Source organism: Electrophorus electricus, chromosome 15 (assembly GCF_013358815.1).
Source record: "Electrophorus electricus isolate fEleEle1 chromosome 15, fEleEle1.pri, whole genome shotgun sequence".
Classification (NCBI taxonomy): Eukaryota; Metazoa; Chordata; class Actinopteri; order Gymnotiformes; family Gymnotidae; genus Electrophorus; species Electrophorus electricus.
In genome coordinates, this window is record NC_049549.1 from 13,489,217 (window position 1) to 13,511,221 (window position 22,005).

The 22,005-nt window shown below is 49.4% G+C and overlaps 1 protein-coding gene across 4 annotated transcripts in view; it reads left to right on the forward strand.

Moving 5' to 3' along the window:
• The window catches only part of msi2b (musashi RNA-binding protein 2b), a 169,807-nt gene that overhangs the window by 111,450 nt on the left and 36,352 nt on the right, over nucleotides 1–22,005 (forward strand). For all 4 annotated transcript variants that reach the window (XM_035534014.1, XM_035534013.1, XM_035534015.1 and 1 more), the window contains exon 8: nucleotides 17,331–17,413. In XM_035534014.1, coding sequence (XP_035389907.1) covers nucleotides 17,331–17,413 — 83 coding nt within the window. The remainder of the gene's footprint in view (nucleotides 1–17,330; nucleotides 17,414–22,005) is intronic.

Consider the following 22,005-nt stretch of genomic DNA (forward strand, 5'->3'; position numbering starts at 1 on the left):
CGTCCGTGAGTTTTGGCCCTGTTTGGAAGCTGTAATAGCCTTCGAACGGACGCTGACGTGGGGAGCGGGTGGGGGTGGGGGCCTGGTGACGGTAATGGCGGTATTAGCTGTGAAAGCTCGGTGAGAACCCGGAAAAAGTGCAGCCTGCACGACGCAGGCCGAGCGCAAACATCACCGGCGCCGAACTGAAAATACATCATCCTTTGTGCTACACAAAAACAGGTTTGGTGAAAATATTAATATCGCCAACTATTCTGGAAATGCATCACCGTGAATGCTGCTCAACCTCTCTGAAGTAATATGTAAACTGAAGTCTTCATAAATGGGAAAAAAAAAAAAAAAAAAAGAATGCTACAGCCGCCGAAGTCAGAACAAGTTTGGCTTTTGAACGTGTCTGGTGCGGGTGGGGGGAGGGGGGGTAGATAGCACCTTCTGCCACAGCGCCCGCTACTTTTCTTCTGATAAAGACGTCCCCGGCCTGAGTGACAGCGCCGGCCGGTAGCCATGGCAACGGAGGCAGCGTGAATGGCAACAAGCGGCACTAATGAAGGGCCTCGTTAACAGGCAAGGAGATAAGAGCTCCTTCAGCTCTGAAACAATCGCAGACACACAGCGAGAAAGTGCCTGATAACTGCTCCCCCCCAGCTGAATGGAACAAAGGGAGATTTGTTTTGCCAGCTCCATTTACTGTTATGTCACGCCGTGTCATGATGTATATATTGTGCGCTGGGCTTCGGAGGGGCCTTCGAGTGGGCCGGTGTTGATGGTGCAGATTGCAGTTCACGTTTCCCCTGTCTGTTCTGTTTTTTTTTGGGGGGGGGCTTTGGTTTGGAAAGCATACATCCATGGAGCGCGCTCGGAGCGTAGCCACGAAGGCGCCGTCCGTATACAACGCGGTCACAGACTCTCCGATGACCGCCGGGGCGCCGTCGACTGCACAGAGTCCAACCGTTTTGAGGGCCAGGCTGAAGTCCTGAGAAGCTATCTATGCTCAGGCTTTGCGTTCGGTGCACTACCTGCGTCTGTGTTTCTCCATCCCCGGCGGAGAGGGACCACCCCACCTGTTCGGTCCTGTGGGCGTGGGAGGTGCGGCACAGAGGAGCCCCTGGCAGATGCAGCACCCTGCCTGGAATCCGCTACCTGTCGCCACTTTGTTCTTGAAAGCCAGGACGATCTACCTGGACTTTGTCGGGGATCAGAGTCCTCTGGAGCAGGCAAAATCCCTGCCGAGGCTTAGTGAGGATGAGGGAGAGAGAGCGAGAGAGAGACTCAGAAACAGACAAAGAGAGAGACACAGAGATGGAGAGAGAGAGAGAGAGAGAGAAATGGAGAGAGGCAGAGAAGGATGGAGAGAGACATGGAAGGAGAGAAGTGGACAGCGGACAACTGAGTTGGTTCCAATAATCTTGGTCCTACTGCTCTGGGGACCAGCCTGGGGTGGTGGGAACAGAGTGTTGGGGGGGGGGGGTATGTGTGTAATCATGAGGACTGACATCAGCTATTTGGAGGGGGAGCAGGGAAGGATGTTGCTCTCTGATGAGACCCGCTTGGTAGGTCGTTAGCCTTGGACAGACATCATCACTGGGACTCTTCGACTTCAGCCTGGTTTTGGCACCGGAGTTTCGTCACAGTGGAACTTGGCCCCATTGTTGACAGTCCGAGCCGCTGTGCTCAACCGTCCAGTGGCTCAATTAGTGGACACGGCCGTCTCTCTCCAACCGGTGTGGCAGCATCTCCAGTTGGTTGGCTTGTTCATCGTTACGGGCATCAGTAAACCGCAGAGGAAGAGAAACCATCGAGCCGTGCTCAAGCGACCCGAGAGGAGTCAAGTGTGAACTCGCGGAGCAGGCTGAGCCTCATAAGACGAGACTTCTGACACCGTCTCACAAGTTTCTCGTTTACTATAAGGAACAAACCCCTGCCTCTTATCCTTGTCTTTCTTCAAGGAGCGTGACTCGGTTTCTCGATACCTTTCTCTTTGGATGCCCGAATCGAAAGCACACTCCCCTCAACTCCCGGAAAGGCCAACCCCACATCTCCCGGTGAAAGGTCAATAAAAGAAATATGTACATGAGATGACATGGAAATTGTGGTAAGAGGAAATTGGGAGAAAAGGCGTTTTGACGGCGGAGTGTTGAAGTATTTGTGGTGGGAGGGGTGTAGGGGACGGGAGCTGGCGATGTCATTAAAATTCCATTTCCTTCCTTCTTGTACTTCTAAAGGGTTATTAAAGGAAATTGCAGGGAGAATATGTACAATGATCTGTTTAACCTCCAGCGTCTCCTGGATGGCTTTTTGACTCCAGCAGCCTGTGAGGCGTAAGTAGATTTCTGACAACGTATAAATCAAATTATAAAAATGACAGCGAGTGACATTTTCCAGCGAGCGATCCCTTTATGCGCGCGACACGACAAAGCGGAAGAAAGTGAGGCGGAGAATGAAGGAGAGAGAGAAAGAGAAATAAGGCGGGGGCAGAACAGGAGGGTGCCTTTCCGCCTGGGTTTGTGCAGGCCTTTTTTATCTGCTCTGCCCGCACCGATCGTCTGCGGAGACAAGGCAAGGGTCAGCCAGCCGGGAGTCTGCGGGGCCGGGCGCTGCCACACAGAACCTCAGAGGAGCTCAGACAGCTGGAGGTTCGGCAGAACCTGGGGCTCCGGTGAAGGTCAGGGGAGGTAGATGTGCTCTTTAAATTAAACTGAAGAGATAAGACCCGCACGCGCACGCGCTCAAAGAGTAACAATGTGAACACAGCACTGTTTTCAGGTGTGGAAGTAGTTCTGCGTATTTATCTGGCACACACAAACAAGATGACCACACTCGTCTCGCGTCGTGCTAAATTGGGCATCTCTAGCTACCCAAGACCCACACCCCACCTCCCCAACAAACAGCACACAGACACACACAGACACCACTTACTGTGAGAATGACAAAGCCCAATCATAGCCACAGTAACAGCTGTGTGAGCGACAAACTCACTAAATCTCACCTAAAAAAATCCTGTATGTTACCAGGTGTGAAAACCACTTGTCACCTACATAGTAGTACAAATATTCAACATTCAGTGTAAAACTGCTACACAAAACAGTGTACTCACAGTTTGAGATTTTGGAAGCCACCATTAAGGCCTTGTCAGAGCTACACACAAATGTATTAAAATGCCTTAAATTCACACACTCAGGTTCATATCCCATCATGCACCAAGAAAACACCAAATAAGATACTGTCCATCTGTTGTTATTCTGCACTCGTGCCTCAGCAAAAACGCTCCCCAGCATGTAATGAACATAAATGCTATAAACGTTTCCACATTTTTTGGCATACGATTAGGGAATGGCCTTCAGTGCCCAGTGGGCCCACAAAAAAAAAAAAAAAAAAAGGCTCCCCCTAGGGAGCCGGCAAAATGGTTCGACCTTTTCCCTTTGAAGAGCGCGTGGGCGGACGCGAGGTTCCCGTCGGGGAGGTCGGGGGCGCAGGACGCCCCGGGACGGCCCCTGAGCCGTGTGCCCGGGCGGAAGCCCAAGAGCGAGGAGGGCGCGAGACAAGAGCTGGCCCGTCTGGGCTCCATCAGTCGCCACTCTTCCGCCATATCTCCAGCCCCGGCAATTTCTCCCTGGGCTGCTCGGAATTACAGCACGGGGCACCCTGATTATGTGCGAGGGATCCTCTATTACGGGCCGGCTGCCCGCTATCTTTGATAGATTATTAAGCATCGGCTTTCAACCCCATTATGCCTTGTTAAGAGCAGCGTCGTAGCCGGGGATTACAAGAGCATGATGATAGGGAGGGCTCGCCAGATTATGAGGAGGGCTGTCTATTAATGAAGGTGTAATTTGCTCCCCGCCATCTCCAGACCTCCGCCTGGACGCGCCTCCAGGGCGAAAGGCCCGAGGATATATGCCTTGGGGGGGGGGGGGGGAAGGTGGAGAGAGGGAGCGCGTGAATGCGAATGCATGTGGGGGGGGGGGGAAGGTGGAGAGAGGGAGCGCGTGAATGCGAATGCATGTGGGAAGTGGCCCTTTGAAAGCTAGCCTTCCAGGGTCTGGCTGAAGAGCCTCTTCGGCCCTCATAAATGGCAAGAGAAGACGCTAATGCAGTCCCTCCCGCATGCCATCAAACCCTGAAGGAGGCTCTCTCGGACTTTCGCCCTCCCCACAGGCCTCGCTGATTGGCGGTTCCCGTGCTCCGGAGGTGCCGACGTTCCGAGGTATCGCCTCTCTCCTGACAGAGCAGGAGCTGTCCGCCGTGTTCTTAATGACATGCATTAGGTGTGGCAGCCCTCCACGATATCAGTGTTGGGGTATGATTTGAGATCCTGTGTGCAAATAATGCTCACGCAAAGCTTACGATGTGCTTTCTTTTAAGATCAACAGAGCATGTGTCACATTCAGTTACGTGTTAGTTAATAGAGGCAGGAGTTTGATATCAATCACCCACAAATAATGTGAATCTGTAAATTATTTGCAATTCTGACAATGGACTGTGTGGTTTCAAAAACGCCACATCATTTCCCTGGATAAAATAGACTGTTGTGTTGATCTTGTGACTGCAAATGTGTGTGTGTGTGAGTGTGTGTGCGTGAGTATGTGTGTGTGTGTGCGTGAGTGTGTGCATGTGAGCGTGTCTGTGCGTGTGAGCGTGTCTGTGCGTGTGTGTGTGTGTGTGTGTGCGTGAGTATGTGTGTGTGAGTATGTGTGTGTGCGTGAGTGTGTGCGTGTGAGTGTGTCTGTGTGTGAGTGTGAGTGTGTGTGCGTGAGTATGAGTGTGTGCGTGTGAGCGTGTCTGTGCATGTGTGTGAGTGTGTATGTGAGTGTGTGTGTGTGTGCGTGAGTGTGTGCGTGAGTATGTGTGTGTGTGCGTGAGTGTGTGCATGGGTATGTGTGTGTGTGCATGAGTGTGCGTGTGAGCGTGTCTGTGTGAGCGTGAGTGTGTGTGTGTGTGTGAGCGTGTCTGTGTGTGAGTGCGTGTGAGTATGAGTGTGAGTGCGTGAGTGTGAGTGTGTGTGTGTGAGTGCGTGTGAGTGTGTGTGTGTGAGAAAGTGTGTGTGTGCGTGTGTGTGCATGTGTGTGTGTGCGTGTGTGTGCGCGCGCACGTGTGTGTGTCGGAGTGCGTGTGTGTGCGCGCGTTTGTGTGCGCGTGTGTGTGTGTGAGTGTGACTGAGTATGTGTGTGCGTGAGTGTGTGTGTATCTTAGTTTGCCCCTTCCCATCGACATTCACTAAGCACCTCTGTGTATTTTATTTTCAGCATTAGCCACTGCGGCTAGGCATGGCGCTAGCACCACAAAAATCTTCGGCCCATCTTCTTAGTAAACCCCGAGCAGCAGCATCAAACAAATAAACAAACAAACGTTTTTTAAAGAAATGTCCAGGAGAAAGACTGGCCTGGGGGGCGTCCGGCGTCCAGTCTATCTGACTAACCTTTAGATGAATTAGAGGCAACTGGGCCAGCTGTGCGGCCCCCTCAGAATGCATCTTCAAAGGGCGGGTAATAGCAGCGCTCAGCTGGGCTCCCGGCCATCAGATTGATCAGGCCTATCTGAAAGAGCAATTAAAGAGGGGGAAAACGCCTGGAGCGAAAACCTGTTTTTTAAAAAAGGGAGCCTTTAGCCTTTTCCTCTTCCTTCCTGCTTGGAGCAGCTCGGAATACTGATCAGGAGCCCACTTATTGGCCTTGTGTTGATTCGCTGAAGGTGGTTATTAACACTTACGTTTTCACTGTCCGTGCGCGCACGGCACGGCAGCGCGTAGTGATTCGCTTTCCACAGCAATGAGGTCGGAATCGGCTTTAATTTTGGCACTAACTCACAATTAAGTCCCTGTATATGTGGACTGCTCTTAATTGTGAACCTGACCTTGCATAGTGATGTTACATCAAAGTGAAGTGAATTATGACACTTGAAAATCTGGATTCACTTAAGATTCCTCATTTCCAAGATCGTAATGGTGCCTGTGAGATGTCCGGCCTCTCGCGCACTGACTTCGTCCTAGAATTTCGGAGGTAATTCACTCATACCTTTCATTTAAGATCCCGTAGCCGTGGACACTGGAAGCGTCACAGGAGAGTTTGGTCGATTCCTCCTTCAATCATCACGTTCCCTCTCATTCAGCATTCCGCGCGCGGCCAAAGCTCCGAAGCGCCGGCCTCAATCTCTCTCGGGATCTCCCAGGGAAGCCCATCTGCCTCGCCTCACCTGGCCCCGTCACGGCACTTCGCTCGCCGCTCCTCCCTCTGGTAGCCGCCTCGTGCCTCGGCCGGCATGATGGGACACCGGTGCGGATGGAAGCGCCCGGCACAAAGCCGAAGGCGGGGCCAGCAGGATGAGCGCAGTCTGGGGAGGCGTCGGCGAGAACCTTTTCATTTCTGCTAATTCACCTTGGCTCCTGCCCAGGTGCGGGTGATTAAAACAGTGGAGATGCACTGGGATGCCTCAGTAATGTACATTTTCACATCCAATTTTGCAAGCAATTACGTTGCACTTAATAAAGTTTCAGATGTGCCGAGGAGGGACCAAGGAGGGCCGAGAGCAGGGACGCATATGCAGCATATGCTAATGTAGGTGGCCTCGCCCCCTGTGGCTTTGGCCCACCCACCACGTTGGCCAGACAGTTGGGTGTTCTGTACTTGGCTAGTCTCTCAGCTATGGCTCTAGTGATTGGTGTGTACTGGAAGACATGATACAGTCATTTTTTTTGACATGTCAACAGGGGAAAATCGATCAAATCCTCAAATAGGCAATAAGTAAAAATAATTTAAAAAGCATTAGAGGGAACAAAGAGAAAGCGAATTTGCTCGACCGAGGCCGCTGACCGATCGAGCAATGCAGGAGCTTGTGGTTCTGTTTTTTGCGTTGGTTCAGCTTCAGTTGTGTGTGTGTGTGTGTGTGTGTGTGTGTGTGTGTGTGTGTTTGTGTGTGTTTGTGTTTGTCTGAAGAACTGTGGGAAATGTGTTTTGCTAATATTAACAGTTGCAGATGTGCAGGTCACGTTATTTGAATTGATGGAGATATGGATGAATGGAAAACATATGTTTGGTCTGTGAGTGGATGCAGCAGGCCTGACTGACCTGGGGAAGCTGCACCTTCTGTACATGCGCTGTTCATTACAGAAAAGTCGGTCCCATTGATCTCTTTGAATGCGCCATATGTGCTCAAACATTAAAAATCCGGGCATAGTCATAGAAAGTGGCTCAATTACATTCTATTAGTGTTATTCATCTCCTAAAGATGTTGTTCCACAGTCTTCCACAGGCACACATACACTCTCTCTCTCTCTCTCTCTCTCTCTCTCTCTCTCTCTCTCTCTCTCTCTCTCTCTCTCCCCCCCTCTCTCTCTCTCTCTCTCTCTCTCTCTCCCTCTCCCTCTCTCTCTCTCTCTTTCTTTATATCTCTCTCTCTATCTGTCTGCCGCCTCCCTGTCTGTAAACACATTTGATGGTTTGATTCTAATCTGTCCTGCTCTTTCAGCCATGTGTGAATATTGTGCGATTAATGTAGTGTATGATTACCCACAGGAAGACTACAATGCAAATGTAAAAGTGAATTTGCTTGAAAGCAGCATACAAACCAAGTTGCTTTGGTCTCTGCGTTGAAGGTAACAGGTTTGCACAGTGCGAAGTGGATTCGTTTCATTTGTTTTAATGTCTTTTAAACTTTTCTTTTTTTGGAGAAATAGGTCATTGCTTTGGAAAATCTGATCTGTTACTCTGTTTTTGTAAAGCCTTTTATTCGTTCATTAATTCATGTTTTTAATTAGTTGGTTTTAATCATACTCTTATCTTGTAATCCTGTACATCTTTGTTCTTCACGTTTCAGTCTGCCGTCCGACTGTTATAAATGTCGGCTATTGGAGGCTCTGTTGTGTGTGTTTGGGACTATGGTATTGGAGGCTCTGTTATGCGTGTTTGGGACTGTGGTATTGGAGGCTCTGTTATGCGTGTTTGGGACTGTGGTATTGGAGGGTCTTTTATGTGTGTTTGGGACTGTAGTATTGGAGGCTCTTATATGTGTGTTTGGGACTGTGCTATTGGAGGCTCTTATATGTGTGTTTGGGACTGTGCTATTGGAGGCTCTTTTATGTGTGTTTGGGACTGTGCTATTGGAGGCTCTTTTATGTGTGTTTGGGACTGTGCTATTGGAGGCTCTTTTATGTGTGTTTGGGACTGTGCTATTGGAGGCTCTTTTATGTGTGTTTGGGACTGTGCTATTGGAGGCTCTTTTATGTGTGTTTGGGACTGTGCTATTGGAGGCTCTTTTATGTGTGTTTGGGACTGTGCTATTGGAGGCTCTTTTATGTGTGTTTGGGACTGTGCTATTGGAGGCTCTTTTATGTGTGTTTGGGACTAGTATTGGAGGCTCTTTTATGTGTGTTTGGGACTGTGCTATTGGAGGCTCTTTTATGTGTGTTTGGGACTGTGCTATTGGAGGCTCTTTTATGTGTGTTTGGGACTGTGCTATTGGAGGCTCTTTTATGTGTGTTTGGGACTGGTATTGGAGGCTCTTTTATGTGTGTTTGGGACTGGTATTGGAGGCTCTTTTATGTGTGTTTGGGACTGTGCTATTGGAGGCTCTGTGGTTTAGATTATTGCTGGACTTCGCTTGTACCACTTTCTTCTCTCTGTTCATTAACATGCTGACGTGTAGGTCATGTTTTTCCTGCTTCCTCTGTGTACAGATAAGAAATAAACTATAAAGGCAGTTGAAAAGCCATTAGAACTCGGCCTATTCTCTGTGCGTGGTTTGCTATCGGCGCTGGAGATTCGTAGAACGTATTTTTGGTAGTTCTTTAAAGTTCTTGCATTGAAAATATGCTATATCGGTTCTCCCAGATACAAGTTCATTTGTGCTCCTTGCTTTGTGAGGTATAGATTAATTGAAACAGAACTTTCAACTTACCAAGGGCAGGAAAATATAAGGGACTTTCACACTGATAAAATCAGAGCCTGCTTCTTTTTTTTTTTGGCATTTTTTTTGTTTATTTGTGAGCGCTGTAAATTGGATTTGTTCATGCTTAGCGTCTCTTATCACCAGAACTCAGTTCATCGTGTATAGATTATTAGATTGTTGTGTTATTTTGTTGCTTTTGCTTTTTAAATCTTATTACCGCTCTGCACCAATTTCTCAACCCAGAGGATGAAGTATTGGGTGGATGTAGGAGAAGGGGCTTCTGTGGGCACGCTGAGTACATTTTTTTTTCCAGTTTTCAAGCGAACTGTGTGGGTCTATTTAAGTAGGACAGTGAAATTTATGGGCCCAGTGCTGCTAGGTGACCTACATACACAAGCATGGACCAAATAGATCCCTGAACACACACACACACACACACACAACGTAGGTGTGAAAGTCAGTAGAGCCAGACTGCACACATGCTTTACTACAAATGCTGATGTTTTCAAAATGACACATATAAGAGCCGTGAGGAAATGTTTGTTTTCCACCCGTCTTGGTCATCTCCACATCCCAGTACTTGTAATAACTTCCCTCTATTGTACTATGCAACCGGCACCACATCACCCAGACCTGTGCAGTCCCAGGCACAGGTGTGCACTGCTGTAATTTAACATGTCACTTAGGAGTGCAAAAGAGACCAGAACTGATGTTTGTAGCATGAACTGGAGCACATATTAATCCTGTTTGTCTCCTTGTATTATGGGGTGCAGCTCAGTAGTGAGGTTTACAGTGTCTGAATTTATATACAGCATTAAAGCAATGCAACATTTACAATCTACCCAGGATTAGAAACACATACGTACCTGACAAAGGATCTTTGACCATAACACAGCATGCATCAGCACTTACACGTACTAGCAGCTTTATTAAGTACACCTGTCTTTATTAAGTACACCTGTGCTTTATTAAGTACACCTGTCTTTATTAAGTACACCTGTGCTTTTTGTGAATGTACAATCCACCAGCATCCCTTTACACTCCCGGGCCAGTTTCTGACCTTGGGACCACTTTTGCTAACTGGATATCATTTGGGTGACAGACAATTCTCAGTCTTAATACAGCGTTTACGCTGATACGGTGGTGGCACAGAGGTGGAGCAGGATTATGAGACGTGGCGGTGATGGTGCTGGTTTACTCCTTCACACAGTGGTCCACAACTCAGACATGTCCAACCAACAATGGTGTACCCCTGATGGACTACTGGACAGTTAGCACATTCTCATATGGCAGCGGATAGGCTGTAAGCTCTATGTATATGACAGAGGTCATACAGCCATCCACAACTTGAACAGTGATAATTACTTACATATTCATTACTCACTCACACACACTCTCTCTCTCTCTCTCTCTCTCTCTCTCTCTGTCTTTCTCTCTCTCTGAATTCACATCTGTCTCAAGGGCATCTACTTTAGCATCTCAGCACTGAAATTCTAAAAGCCAAGTAGAAGAGAGGTGTAGTAATGAGATCTATCGGCTTTGCTGCAAAAACGTTGACGGTTGTTGGGCGAGTTTGGAGCGCCTAATTAGACATAATGATTGAGCTCCAGTGCCCAGTGCCAAGGCTACGAGGAACAGGGTGAGAAGCTCCAGATGCGTTTGTACAATAGCCGTTTAAGGTGGAGCTGTCTCTTTTGTGGTCTTTGACACTTCTGGGGATTGGTTAAAAAGGAAAGGTTTTCACTTCCTGGGAAGAAGTATCAATGCCGTGACTGAACTTTGACCTTTCCCCTGGGCTGGAGATTAGTAGCATATTCGTTTAGCTGTCCTCCAACAAGGATTACTCTTAGCAGACATAACCAGAACTGTTAGTCAATGTTTATGACTCATTAGACACCATACACTCGAAAACTTCAGCCTTGATGTGTCGTTGTTTCTCAGGTTCTGTTTCTAGGAGGGATGAGCACTAGTGTAGGAGGTGCCTTGCTCTTCTCTTCTGGTGCTAACAATGTCATCCATGCAACACACACCATGTTATAAAAAACACCCCCCCCCCAGTCCTTTCTTAATTTGTCATGCCAGTTGCTTCCTTTGAGAAATTCCTATCATGGCTCTTGCCTTGATGTGCCTTCTGTAATTAAGGCCCAAATTGTTTTGATGCTAGTGTAATCACATTAGCCTTTGCAGAGGAGAAGGGTGAAATTGGACTTGTTGCTGGGGAGCCCTGGAGAAGGCAGCAGCCTGCGTGGAGTTTGGGGATTATGAAACAAAGGACTGTCAGAACGCATCGCGCTCAAAGCTCCCTGCTGTATGATGACCCATTACCAGGCCTGTCAGAGCCAGACACACAGTCGTGGACACAGTCAGCCACACAGTCGAGGACACAGCCCGCCAAACATACAGTCCTCAACACGGTCAGCCAAACACACAGTCGAGGACACGGTCAGCCAAGCACACAGTCGAGGACACGGTCAGCCAAGCACACAGTCGAGGACACGGTCAGCCAAGCACACAGTCGAGGACACGGTCAGCCAAACGCGCCGTCGTGGACACGGCCAGCCAAACACATGAGTTAAAAATGGCTCAATCGTATTTGAAATGTGTTGTTTGTTTTAGCGGTGTTACCTCATGTCTTTCTAGTTCTATTCATAGCTTCAAAGTGGTTATATTACTTTCTATTATTAAATTATATTATTTATACTAAATAGTCAACAAGTATTGTTAAACTTGAGAGAATTTGTGAATATTAAATTATTGGGGACTATGTTCCTAATTTGTCTAAGAATCCTGAGGAATATTTAATTCCCTGAGACATTTGTAGAGTTGTAGGTAGAGTTTCAGTTAATACAGGTATATAAAGTGTTTTAACCCTGCCACAGACAGCAAATACAATGAAAAGTGGCACAAATGCACATTTACATTGATAATTAATCCAATTTGATGATAATTATAGTAATTTATTGTATTCTCTCATGCAAGATAAAAGTCCCAAGTCAGGATGTTAGTTAAATGACTTACTCCTTTTTCTAGTGACTTGTCACATAAAAAGTTACAAATATCCTCTTACACCGCTTGAACAGACAGACTGTGGTATGTATTTGTAATGTCTTTGCTAATTGTGTGGAGCCAAGGAGTTGCCTTTATCAGTGTGCTCCGGGGACCTCTGTCTTCCCCCTATAGGACTGCTCCATAATTCCTGAAGATAGGCCCTGCTGACTGTGCACAGCCAAGACCTTCCCCTTCATCTGTCTTCTTTAATGAGGGCGGATGGACTTAGATCATTAGCTATTAGGAAGGAATGCCTCCCGACCAAGTGCCTGGTGTTTGGGATTTTTAGGCGGCTTTTGGGCTGCCTAATGCCGCTATAAATCTTACCTGACGCATGTCGGCGGTAAAGCAGTGACTTTCACGCTGTTGTTATTTACAGTTTTTTAATCAAAGTTCACCTCTGCATCTTCAGACGGAACTTACGCCCGCTGGTGTTTCTGACCGTTGCTGTGGTTTTCGTTGACTGCGCTGACGGTTGACTCGCAGCGCGGCTGATGAGAGGACCGACGTGCTCCGCACGGCGCGTGACTTGGCGCACTTGCGAGGCTGCAGGTGCTCTGTTTTAGTTTTAATGGTGCAGAGGTGCGTGCGAGGTTCCTGAGATCCTGCCTCCCCCTTACACCTCTCAGACAGCGAACCCCTTGCAGGCCTTGGCGGACTTAGTCGCGGATAAAGCACGGTGATTGGTCAGCAGAGAGAGCACGCGTGCCTCGCGCGCTTTAGACCTCCTCGAGCGCTCGCCACTGCTCCAGTAAACACCGCGAGATAGCCTCGCTCCTCGAGAACGCTGGTTTGCGAAGCGAAGAGGCCACTGAAAACTCAGACCGTCTTTGATTTTTGACCTCTTGATATTACCTTTCACCTCTGAACATAAACTACGACAGGAGCCCGCGCCCTCGTCCGGCTTGTCCTGCTTTATAATATCGACAGCACCTCAAGAGCTAATCATGTCTGCTTTATGGTTCCTCTGAGCTTCATAATCCAGTTCATGCACCATGCATGTACTTGGCCACACACACAGAAATAACAGTGCCAGCACTCCTTCCCAACAACTTTTCTACTTCATACCTCTTTTTTTCTCCTCTGGCTTCTTGTTTCAGTGCAAGCTGCTTCATTATAATGTAGTGGGATAGCTGCTCCTACCATCGATTCTGCTGTCTGCTCTCGTTTAGTTTACAGGGGTTCTAAGTTCCACAGAGCTTATAGTGAGGCTATTTTTCTCCCCTCCTGTCTCCTTTTTGATTAAGAGGATGTGTAAATAAGGACGCAAACTCCCATCAATGCATGCCAATCTATTTATTGACTCTTGAGGATCCTTCGTGCCGTTCTTCATGGACTTCTCCATGTTGAAATATACAGCCTCGGCCAATCACACGCGAGCCCCAGCCGACCAAAGGGGGGTGGAGTCGTGGGGGGTGAAGCACATTGACAGATTTTCCTGTGCTACTTTTTGCGCTCATTATTAATGGATGAGAGTGTGGGTCCATTTATCAGAGTACAGAGAGATTAATTGGCACTGCCTTTTTGATTTTATTGTCAGTATATCACTATTTGTTTTTCTGCTGCAGAGATTTTGCTGTGTGTGTGTGTGTGTGTGTGTGTGTGTGTGTGTGAGTGCGTACATTTCAGCCTGTTCTGCCAGATTAATACATGCTTGCTCACACACACACACACGTTGCCAGATATGTTGGATACTGTCCTCTCAGTCCCCAGCTGCTGGGCTCTCCTCTAGAGAGCTCCAAAGCAAATATCTGGTCTGTAACATGTCAGGTAATCTGTAACGTGGGCTCAAATCTTCCTATTTTATTATGTATATTTGTATCCTAGAATGCATGCTCACACACTCGTTTGTGTACCTGATCTCCAGCCTACGCGCTTGGGAGAAAGACCGGAGGCTACGACAGGGAAACAACGCATCCTACCATGTTTAATATGCAATATGCAATCTATGTCCCATCTCTCATCTGGAAAGGATACGCCGCATTGGTAATAATATCTGATTTGGTTGTGTACCTCTTCCCTTCAAATACATCGAACTGCTCCAGGCACCCTCAGCTGTTTAAGCAAAGGTCAGTGGAAGACTCATTGATTTAGCATTTTAATTTTATTTGTGCTGGGGCTCCGAGGGGGACTGGCATTAAGCTTGGCGGAGGCGCTTTGTTTTGTAAGAGGCTGTGAATGTCTTGGTGTCTGCGGAGACCAGGCCGGCCTCGCGCTCCACCTAATAAGTGTGAGACGCCTCAGTAATAGCCACTAACACTTATTATCGTGCCCGAGATTGGAAATCCATGTGTTGTCATTGAGGGATCTCACGAAAAAGTTAAAGGAGGTAAAAACAGAGTCCAATAAATAAATAGATAGATAGATAGATAGATAGATAGATAGATAGATAGATAGATAGATAGATAGATAGATAAAATAAAATAAATCACACCCGCCCCATCAAATATAGCTACAGGAGAAAGGCGGACGTGGGAGCTTGTTTTGTGCTCTATAAATGCCCTGTCCATTTTGCTAGCTAGAAAGCTATGGCAGGAACGTGATCCGGTGGCTGCCAGCAGCTTGTTTGGTCCAGCTGGGTGGCTAAATGTCGTTCTCAGACCAGCATGCAGCCATAGCTCGGAGGCGGATGTTTTGCACCGTCGAGCTCTCTCCTTCTTATGACTTTGTATCGGCTCTGTTCATCAGCAGATCGTGTTAGTCACCCTTGTCATTAAGCAGCCCGGAGCGGTTTTGATTTGCTGCCTCCCTCAACGCCGGGCCGGGAGCACGCTCGGCCGGTACCGCCCCGGACCCCGACACAGATGGCCGGCGAGATCGTTACTTGATCCGTCTCGCAAGGTTGTAGATGAGCCGAGTGCGCTAAGAGGAAGCAAGAGGGTGATTGTTCTCTGTGGCTCTTAGTAAATCTAAAAATGAGCTCACACTTCAGCGCCTCTTGGTACCTCTCCCACTTTACTCACGTGAAAATACCGATCTCACTTTGCCTCCAATGATGTAATAAAGATATACGGCGGCGCATTTTACTTCGTGACAGATTGTCTATATATATATATTTTTTTCATGACAGTTATATTAGTAACGAAATAGCGAACGCGCTATTTGCACGCTCTATACTCGGTATAGATTATTATATATTACCTATTTCTGTGCTGCAGCGTACAAATGATGCTCATTTGGCTTGGCGTGCGTGTAATTTCGTTGTGTTTGTGTTGAGGGAGTATCCTGCTGGCGTACAGGTAGAGCTACCCCCTCCCTCCTGCCTGCTGAGAAATTGCTCCTGACAGCTGATTTGTTGGTTGTCAGAAGTGGTCGCTGTGCAGCTGATAAGGGTGTGGAGGCCCGAGATGGAAAACTAACTGCTTCTCATGATTTCAAAGGAAAAGCCCATCACAGGACACAGCCCTGCGGACACATGTAAATGTCTCCCAGCAGAAGAGGGACATAACCCCCCGCCCCCGTACGTGATTCAAACGCGCTCCATTTTCTGTCGCGTCCGAGAGTTGTGACTCGTAAGCATACGTTTACAATTTGCTGCCTTCGCCGTGTTATTTCATGCCGATTAATGTATTTTATTTCATTTTTTTTAAAAAACCTTATTTATTTATTTATTGCATATGGTTATTGCCATTACTGGCGATGCACACGCGTCCATAGATGGCTGCTGATTGCTTTTAGCAGAGAACAAACGGAGGCAGAAAGACGAGGCAGGGCAGGACCGGGGCTAATCAGGCCCTGAGAGACGGGAACTGCTCCAGCAGATAGGAAACAGTGGCATCTTTTCTGATTAGCTGACGCAGCAGGCCGGCTCTGCAGTGTTTAAGGGTATAAAAGCAGTGGATGTGGAAATAGCCCCAAGCCAGTGGAGATTCAGACGGGTAGATCTGTCAAATAGAGAGAGAGAGAGAGAGAGAGATGGTGGCGTCGTGGAGGCGGTATCTCTGGCCTACATCCCTCACCCAGGGGCTTGCCGGGAAAGGTGGAGCAGGAATAAGAGGAGGACAGGGACAGATCGGGGGTTATAAATCTCAGGCAGGAGCCCGGAGCGCGGGCTGGCCCAGGCTCCGGCTGAGCGCCTGCCCCGGGCTGCAACAGGACACCCTGACGGCCTCGTCCAGGAAGCCATCAGGAGAGGAGAGGTTACTGGGTAATTGGCTATAGATTCTGCTGCTGTATCTCCCCGTGAGAGCTGGGTCAGTGGGGGGCGGTGTGGGGGTTAGGAAGGGGTGTTCAGCTGCTGCCCTGTAAGTTCAGGGATCCTGGCTGTGGCCGGAGATGGAGGGGAGGAGACCCCCCCCTTCGTACAACATGGAAATTTGCACAGGCAATATTAAGGCTGCGACCGTGACTCACCTTATAATCTGCACATACAACGAATGACCTCCGTTAAACCTTCCCCACATCACAACATGAAGGGCATGTGTATTTAGGTAGTGAGTCATGGCATGGATGTTACCGTGTGAGCCTGAGCTTTGGCAACCTCTGCATACTCCCACAGGGCGCCGTCCGGTGCCGCCAAACCTCCGCGCTTACCCCACGCAGAAGGGAGTTGGGTTGAGGTTGGTTAGGGAGTCAAGGAGCCTCCTCAGCAGTATGTATTCCTCCCCTTACAAAAAAGAACGACTGCACGTGTAATCGATCTGAGGTCACCTGGGGTGGAGCAAACCTCCGGGGTTACCTGCTGCCCTCTTATCGGCCCTCTGCGCCTGCTTTTTATCTGCTTTTATTGCGGTGGGCGCGCGTAGGCCACTGCCTGCTTCAGGCTCAGCAACGACCGCCCTATCCCTTGGGATTTTTTTTCCCGTGACCAGCCCACCCTTTAACGGGCCGCTGGGAACGCACTTCTGTTGCCTCTTGTGTCTGATTTTTATTTACTCCAGTAGCAGGATTTTGATACAGTGTTTTGTGTATGGCAGGAAAACAGAACTGAGACATTTAGGGAAATGTGCCAGTGGAAACGCAGCGAATATTTAGAGACGGCAATCAGGAGCAGGGGCTGTCTGGCTAGACGAACCTCATTAAACAGGCTTTGAACTGCCCGCCTCTCTGAGAAGCAGACCCATAGCTATTCTAATAATGCCCAGGTCTTCATCACTTTAACAGCAAAAGAGCCCCTGTGCTGTAATAGATATAATTTGTATGTCATTAGGAGCCAATGAAATGTAGATTGCTGCGTGACTCGATGACTCATTCATGTCTGCAGCATGTGCCATATTAGCAATCAATAGATAGTTGTTGCTTTTCCTGTTCATTTAACTGCTTCTGTGTTCGTTCACTTCAATCATGTGCTTTTTTTTTCCCACCTTTTCCGCCTTCCATCTCTCTCTCTCTCTCTCTCTCTCTCTCTCTCTCTCTCTCTCTCCTCCCCTTTTCTCCTCATCTTTCCTCTTCCTTCTCCACAGGATTTGGCTTTGTAACTTTCGAGAATGAGGATGTGGTGGAGAAAGTCTGTGAGATTCATTTTCACGAAATCAATAATAAAATGGTAAGTCAGTCCTCACCTCAATTTCTCAGTCCGCGCACAGGACTCATATGTGACAGCAGGAGTACAGGTGGGCTGGCAAGGGGGGGCCGTGGTGGGGGGGGTGGCATCGGCGGATGGCCGAGCGGCGGGCACCAGGGGAGTCTTCCCTGTTCGCCTCCGTGCTGGGCCTGGACTGGCCCGTGTTATTGGTGCACACTGGCCACAAAGCATGAAATTGTGTCTTGGAGCCTTGTCCGCCAGACTGGGAGAAGCGGCGCGCCTGGTCGCTGACGCCTCGGCTGAGGGGGTCTGGAAGCGGAGCTGGCATTCATTTTTTTTTCGGGGACCTTGTTAAAAGTGCATGGTGGAAAGATTGCGAGGAGATTTAAAATCACAGCCTTGCCGAGGCTAGCAGCGTGGTACCTGACACCCTGCTTGCTGTTTTATGGTTTCTGCTGAATTTTTTATTTGATTTTTCAGTGCCCTGCCTGGGGTTTCAGAGAATGGCGGCTGTGTGAGGGACAGGGTTATGACCCTGAAGCCGAGGCGGTAAGGACAGTTTTGACTAGCAAACGCGCTCCCTCGGTCTGTACCGACTGCTGTTAAATGTGGCACAAGGATGAGTGCTTCTGTCCCATTCCGGTTTAGCGCCACCCAAAAGAATCACTAATGAAGGCCAGTGCTTTGCCTCTCCTGGGCCTCGGATATCACCAGTCAGGTTTGTCATAGCAACTGATTTGCAGACGAGGTCTAACTGCTCCGACGGAGGAACTACCGCCAGCGTCTGTTAAGCCCAGAGTCCTGGTACGGGGGGCACCACGCGTAGACTGGCCTCTCCTGGACGCTCCCCGCAACTCCGCCGGATGTGCCGCTAAGCTTGCTATTGATTTTTATATAATATTGCATCAAATGCTCTCATTGTTCGGGGAGCACCGGGCGAATTTCCTCGTCCTTGCGTTCTCCCTCTTTTTTTTTTTTTTGTTGCTTCCCTTCGATCCCTCTAAGCAGGACATTGGCTGTCCATCGACTGGCAGCGTCAAATTGGGCCACAGGGGGATGGCATGCATCGTTAGTACCAGTCGGGGAGGTTTAGAGGGCGGAAGGCGAGGGAGTCAGCTGACGTTATTATGCCGTCCACTATTGGCTCCTCCTCCTCTAAATGACAACTTTGTCCCGCTGCCGCCGTTGAGGTGGTCGACAGCCCTGAGCGACCGGCGGCTGTAGAGAGCTGTGGGAACAGAAATGCGGTGTTTGGAAGCAGCGAGCTACACCCCCCACCCCCTAATCCCGCACCCCACTCCCCGTATCCCCCGATTCTTTCCTGGCGATGTCGAATGTCGCCGCGGGGTTGCGCTCGCCAGAAAGATTCGAGTGGCCTCGGAGGCGTCGTCAGCCCACAGGCCCCCGTGCGTTCATTTGACTTTTTAATTTGACCGGGGTAATATTGTTATTGGGATGAATATTTTGTCGAACAGCAGTAATGGCCTCCTCCTGCCAGCGCAGGCTTCGGTTAGAAGTGAATGCCACCCGCTTGGTCCGCGGCCATCTCCGGAAGAGACATCTGTGACCCCCCACGCCCCCGGGCAGGAGCAGGCGATCGCTTTTTTTAGATTGGCTCCGTCGAGAGACCACACCAAAGCTGCCAGGCCTCCGGAGAGTCTTAAATGGCCCTGAACGGTCATGGGCCCAGGAAGGACGAGGCGCCTCAGACCCCCAGGCCTGCCGATCAACGTGTTTGATATCTGGCCCGGACGCGCAGGCCACCATTAAACCTTCAGGAAGCCCCCCACCCCACCCCCTGTCAGGAGGTCGCTTTTGCGGTTAAAGGTTTGCAGTAAAAGGTTGTTTGCAGTCCCAGAGAAGCGATGTGGACCATGTTATGAACCATGTTTCTCCCACACTATGAACCATGTTTCTCCCACATCCCTTCCCTCGCTCCCGTTATCCGGCGCGTCCTGCTTCGCGCGGAAGGGCGAGACGTTTCCCGTCACTTTCCGGGCGTTCGGTCAGATGTTCCTGGCGCGCTTCTGCTTTCGTCCTCCTGAGTGGCTCGCCACACTGTTCTTGCTGCCCCACGGGGCTAAAGGAGAACGACCCCCCTGGAGCAGAAGGAGAGGTTTCACGCCCAGTTATATGACCATAGACATGGCTGTGTGTGTGTGTGTGTGTGTGTGGGGGGGGGGGTGCATTCACTAGCTGGCTAATTTTAGCTTGGCCTCACAAATCAGGAAGTGTTATTTATAGTTCTTTGACACCATGGAAGAAGTGACTGCACCCTGACCCGGAATAAACTGTTCCTCCGGGAGTCCTCACGGCCATGTGGTCATAGCTCTCTCTCCCTCTCTCCACCGCTTCTCTCTCCTCATCCTCGCGTGTCTTACCTCTTCTTCGTTCTCTCTATCTAATTTTCCACCATGGTCTTTATCATTGCCATGCTTTCATCATCCCTCCCCTCCCACAGTGGGGCTTAACTAAGCAATCCGCCGCTCAGTGGCCGCCCCCCCCCCCCCGCCCCGCCTCTCATAAAGAGCAGCGACGTCGCATATATCTCTCCGTGCCCGTGCCAACAAGATGCCAATCATGTGCCCGCGACCTCCCCGACGCCGCCCCCGGCTCCCGCCGTCAGCGCTGAGATTGCCGCTCTGGTCTTCTCCAGGGCTCCTGCCCCCTCCATGCCTTTGCCCATTAGCATGTATGATAAGTGACGATGACGCCTGCCTGCCAATTTAGGGCCCAGACCCTCCCTGCCGTGGCTCCGGCCCTGAAATATCGCCGGAACATAATCTACTGCTGTGAGGAGAGGTGAGACTGGAGGAGCAGTTTAGGATGAGAGGGGGGAAAAAAACCCACTTCCTTCCCATCCTCACCTTGAAGCAGGAGGGATCTGAGGCCAGCGCCCTCCGAGGCGGCGGCCAGGACGAGTCGGACGCCGGCGGGCCTCCGAGGCAGCCACTTGTTTATGTTAAAAAAAAAAAAAAAGAAGAAGGAAAAAAAAAAAAGGCTGTTAAATGCCACTTAGAAACAAATGTGTTGATTTGTGCCCCTCAATTCGCCCCAAATCCTTTCAGCTCTTTTATCTAATCTGCTGTTTATTGCCGCGGCCCTCTTCGGCCACCGTATGTGTATTTACACACTCGTGCTGGTGTCTTAAGAGTTGTTTGAGCTAATGGAGGGGGTGGACTGTGATATTTGAAAGGATCACTGTAATTTAGCCAGTTGTAATGGAGCATGGTATTTCCAGAGTGCTCTCAGAGATCAGGAAATGTCAAAACAGAGAAAGGAGGACATTCAGTGCATTCTCTCCTTAAATTGCGGGGAGTATAAAGGGAGAGATAAAGGGAGCGAGAGAGAGGATGGAGAGAGAGAGGGGGGGAGGGAGAGGGAGAAAAATGAAAGGTTGAGGGGTTGAGAGGAAGAACAGAAGCGTGATGTTCCCTCTGTAACTGACCTTGCTAAAACAGCACATTGATGGAGGATGATATCATAAAGATCACGGGGCTTTTACAGCTTGCTAACTGGAGCTGATGCTGCACATAAAAAAAGCAGGCAATAAAAAGTGCTTTGTAATAATCCCTCATATCCACACCCCATATGTGTTTGTGGGTTTGGTTGTACAAGCAGAGGAAAGTCCTGATTAAATGCTTGAGACTTCTAGTTCCCCCCCTCCCCCCTCCCCCATCTGGGAATAGTTTCCAGAGTTCCTTATGTAATGCTCAGTTGAAACAGACATTCTGTTTGGGAGCCATAAATAGGCACTGACAGGCTTTCTTTTCCGCTGCCGAATATAGATTTCTGTGTCAGATGGAAGAGCTGTAAGTGTATCAATAATGTACGGGAGTCTCCGATGCAATTTCATTCAAGTTGCGATGAATTATGCCTCAACACTAAGTCGCGGGTTTGGCCGCCTCTAGGCATAAAAGCAGGCGTGGATCCGCCTGCCTCCCTCACCTCTCATCCTCTCCTCTCGCATCAGTTTGATCTGTAGGAGCCGTGCAAACTAGAGCGAACTGTGTTTCGCTTGACCTCGCTCAAGCGAACACGGCAGCCGTTCTGTTCTGGGATGCCGGGATGACGAGGAAAGCTGGGATTACGACGGCGGCGTTCCCGATCCGGCAGAGAGGACAACAGCAGCAGCTGGAGCCCAGCTGCACGGCGCTGGCCTTTGCGGGCGGTCCTTCGGGCGGTTCTTGTTATTGGACTCGAACGCGCCCGTGCCACGTGCCACTTCCTGTTACGCGTGTTGCGGGAGTTTATTAACGGCTTCCAGCCCGTAACCTCCGGGGCTATAAAGACGCGAGTCACAAATGTGCTACAGCGTAAGGAGGGTTGTTACCTGTGCCGGCACCAAGAACCCGCTGACTGGCTTGGGACGGCTGTGGGGGTCAGTTCGTGGGACGGCATAGGGGTCAGTTCTTGGGACAGCGTAGGGCTCAGTTCTTGGGCAGGATGTAATGGTTCCTCACGGCTCTTGGTGAGTGACGGTAGCTACCACGTAATTGCTCCCCACGGTCAGATGTTGTGGTGATAGTGGAAATACATCACACCATCCTTCAAACCGTCGCTTAATCTGAGTTGATTTTCATTATTGCCTGTGGGTAATGCTACATATCCAC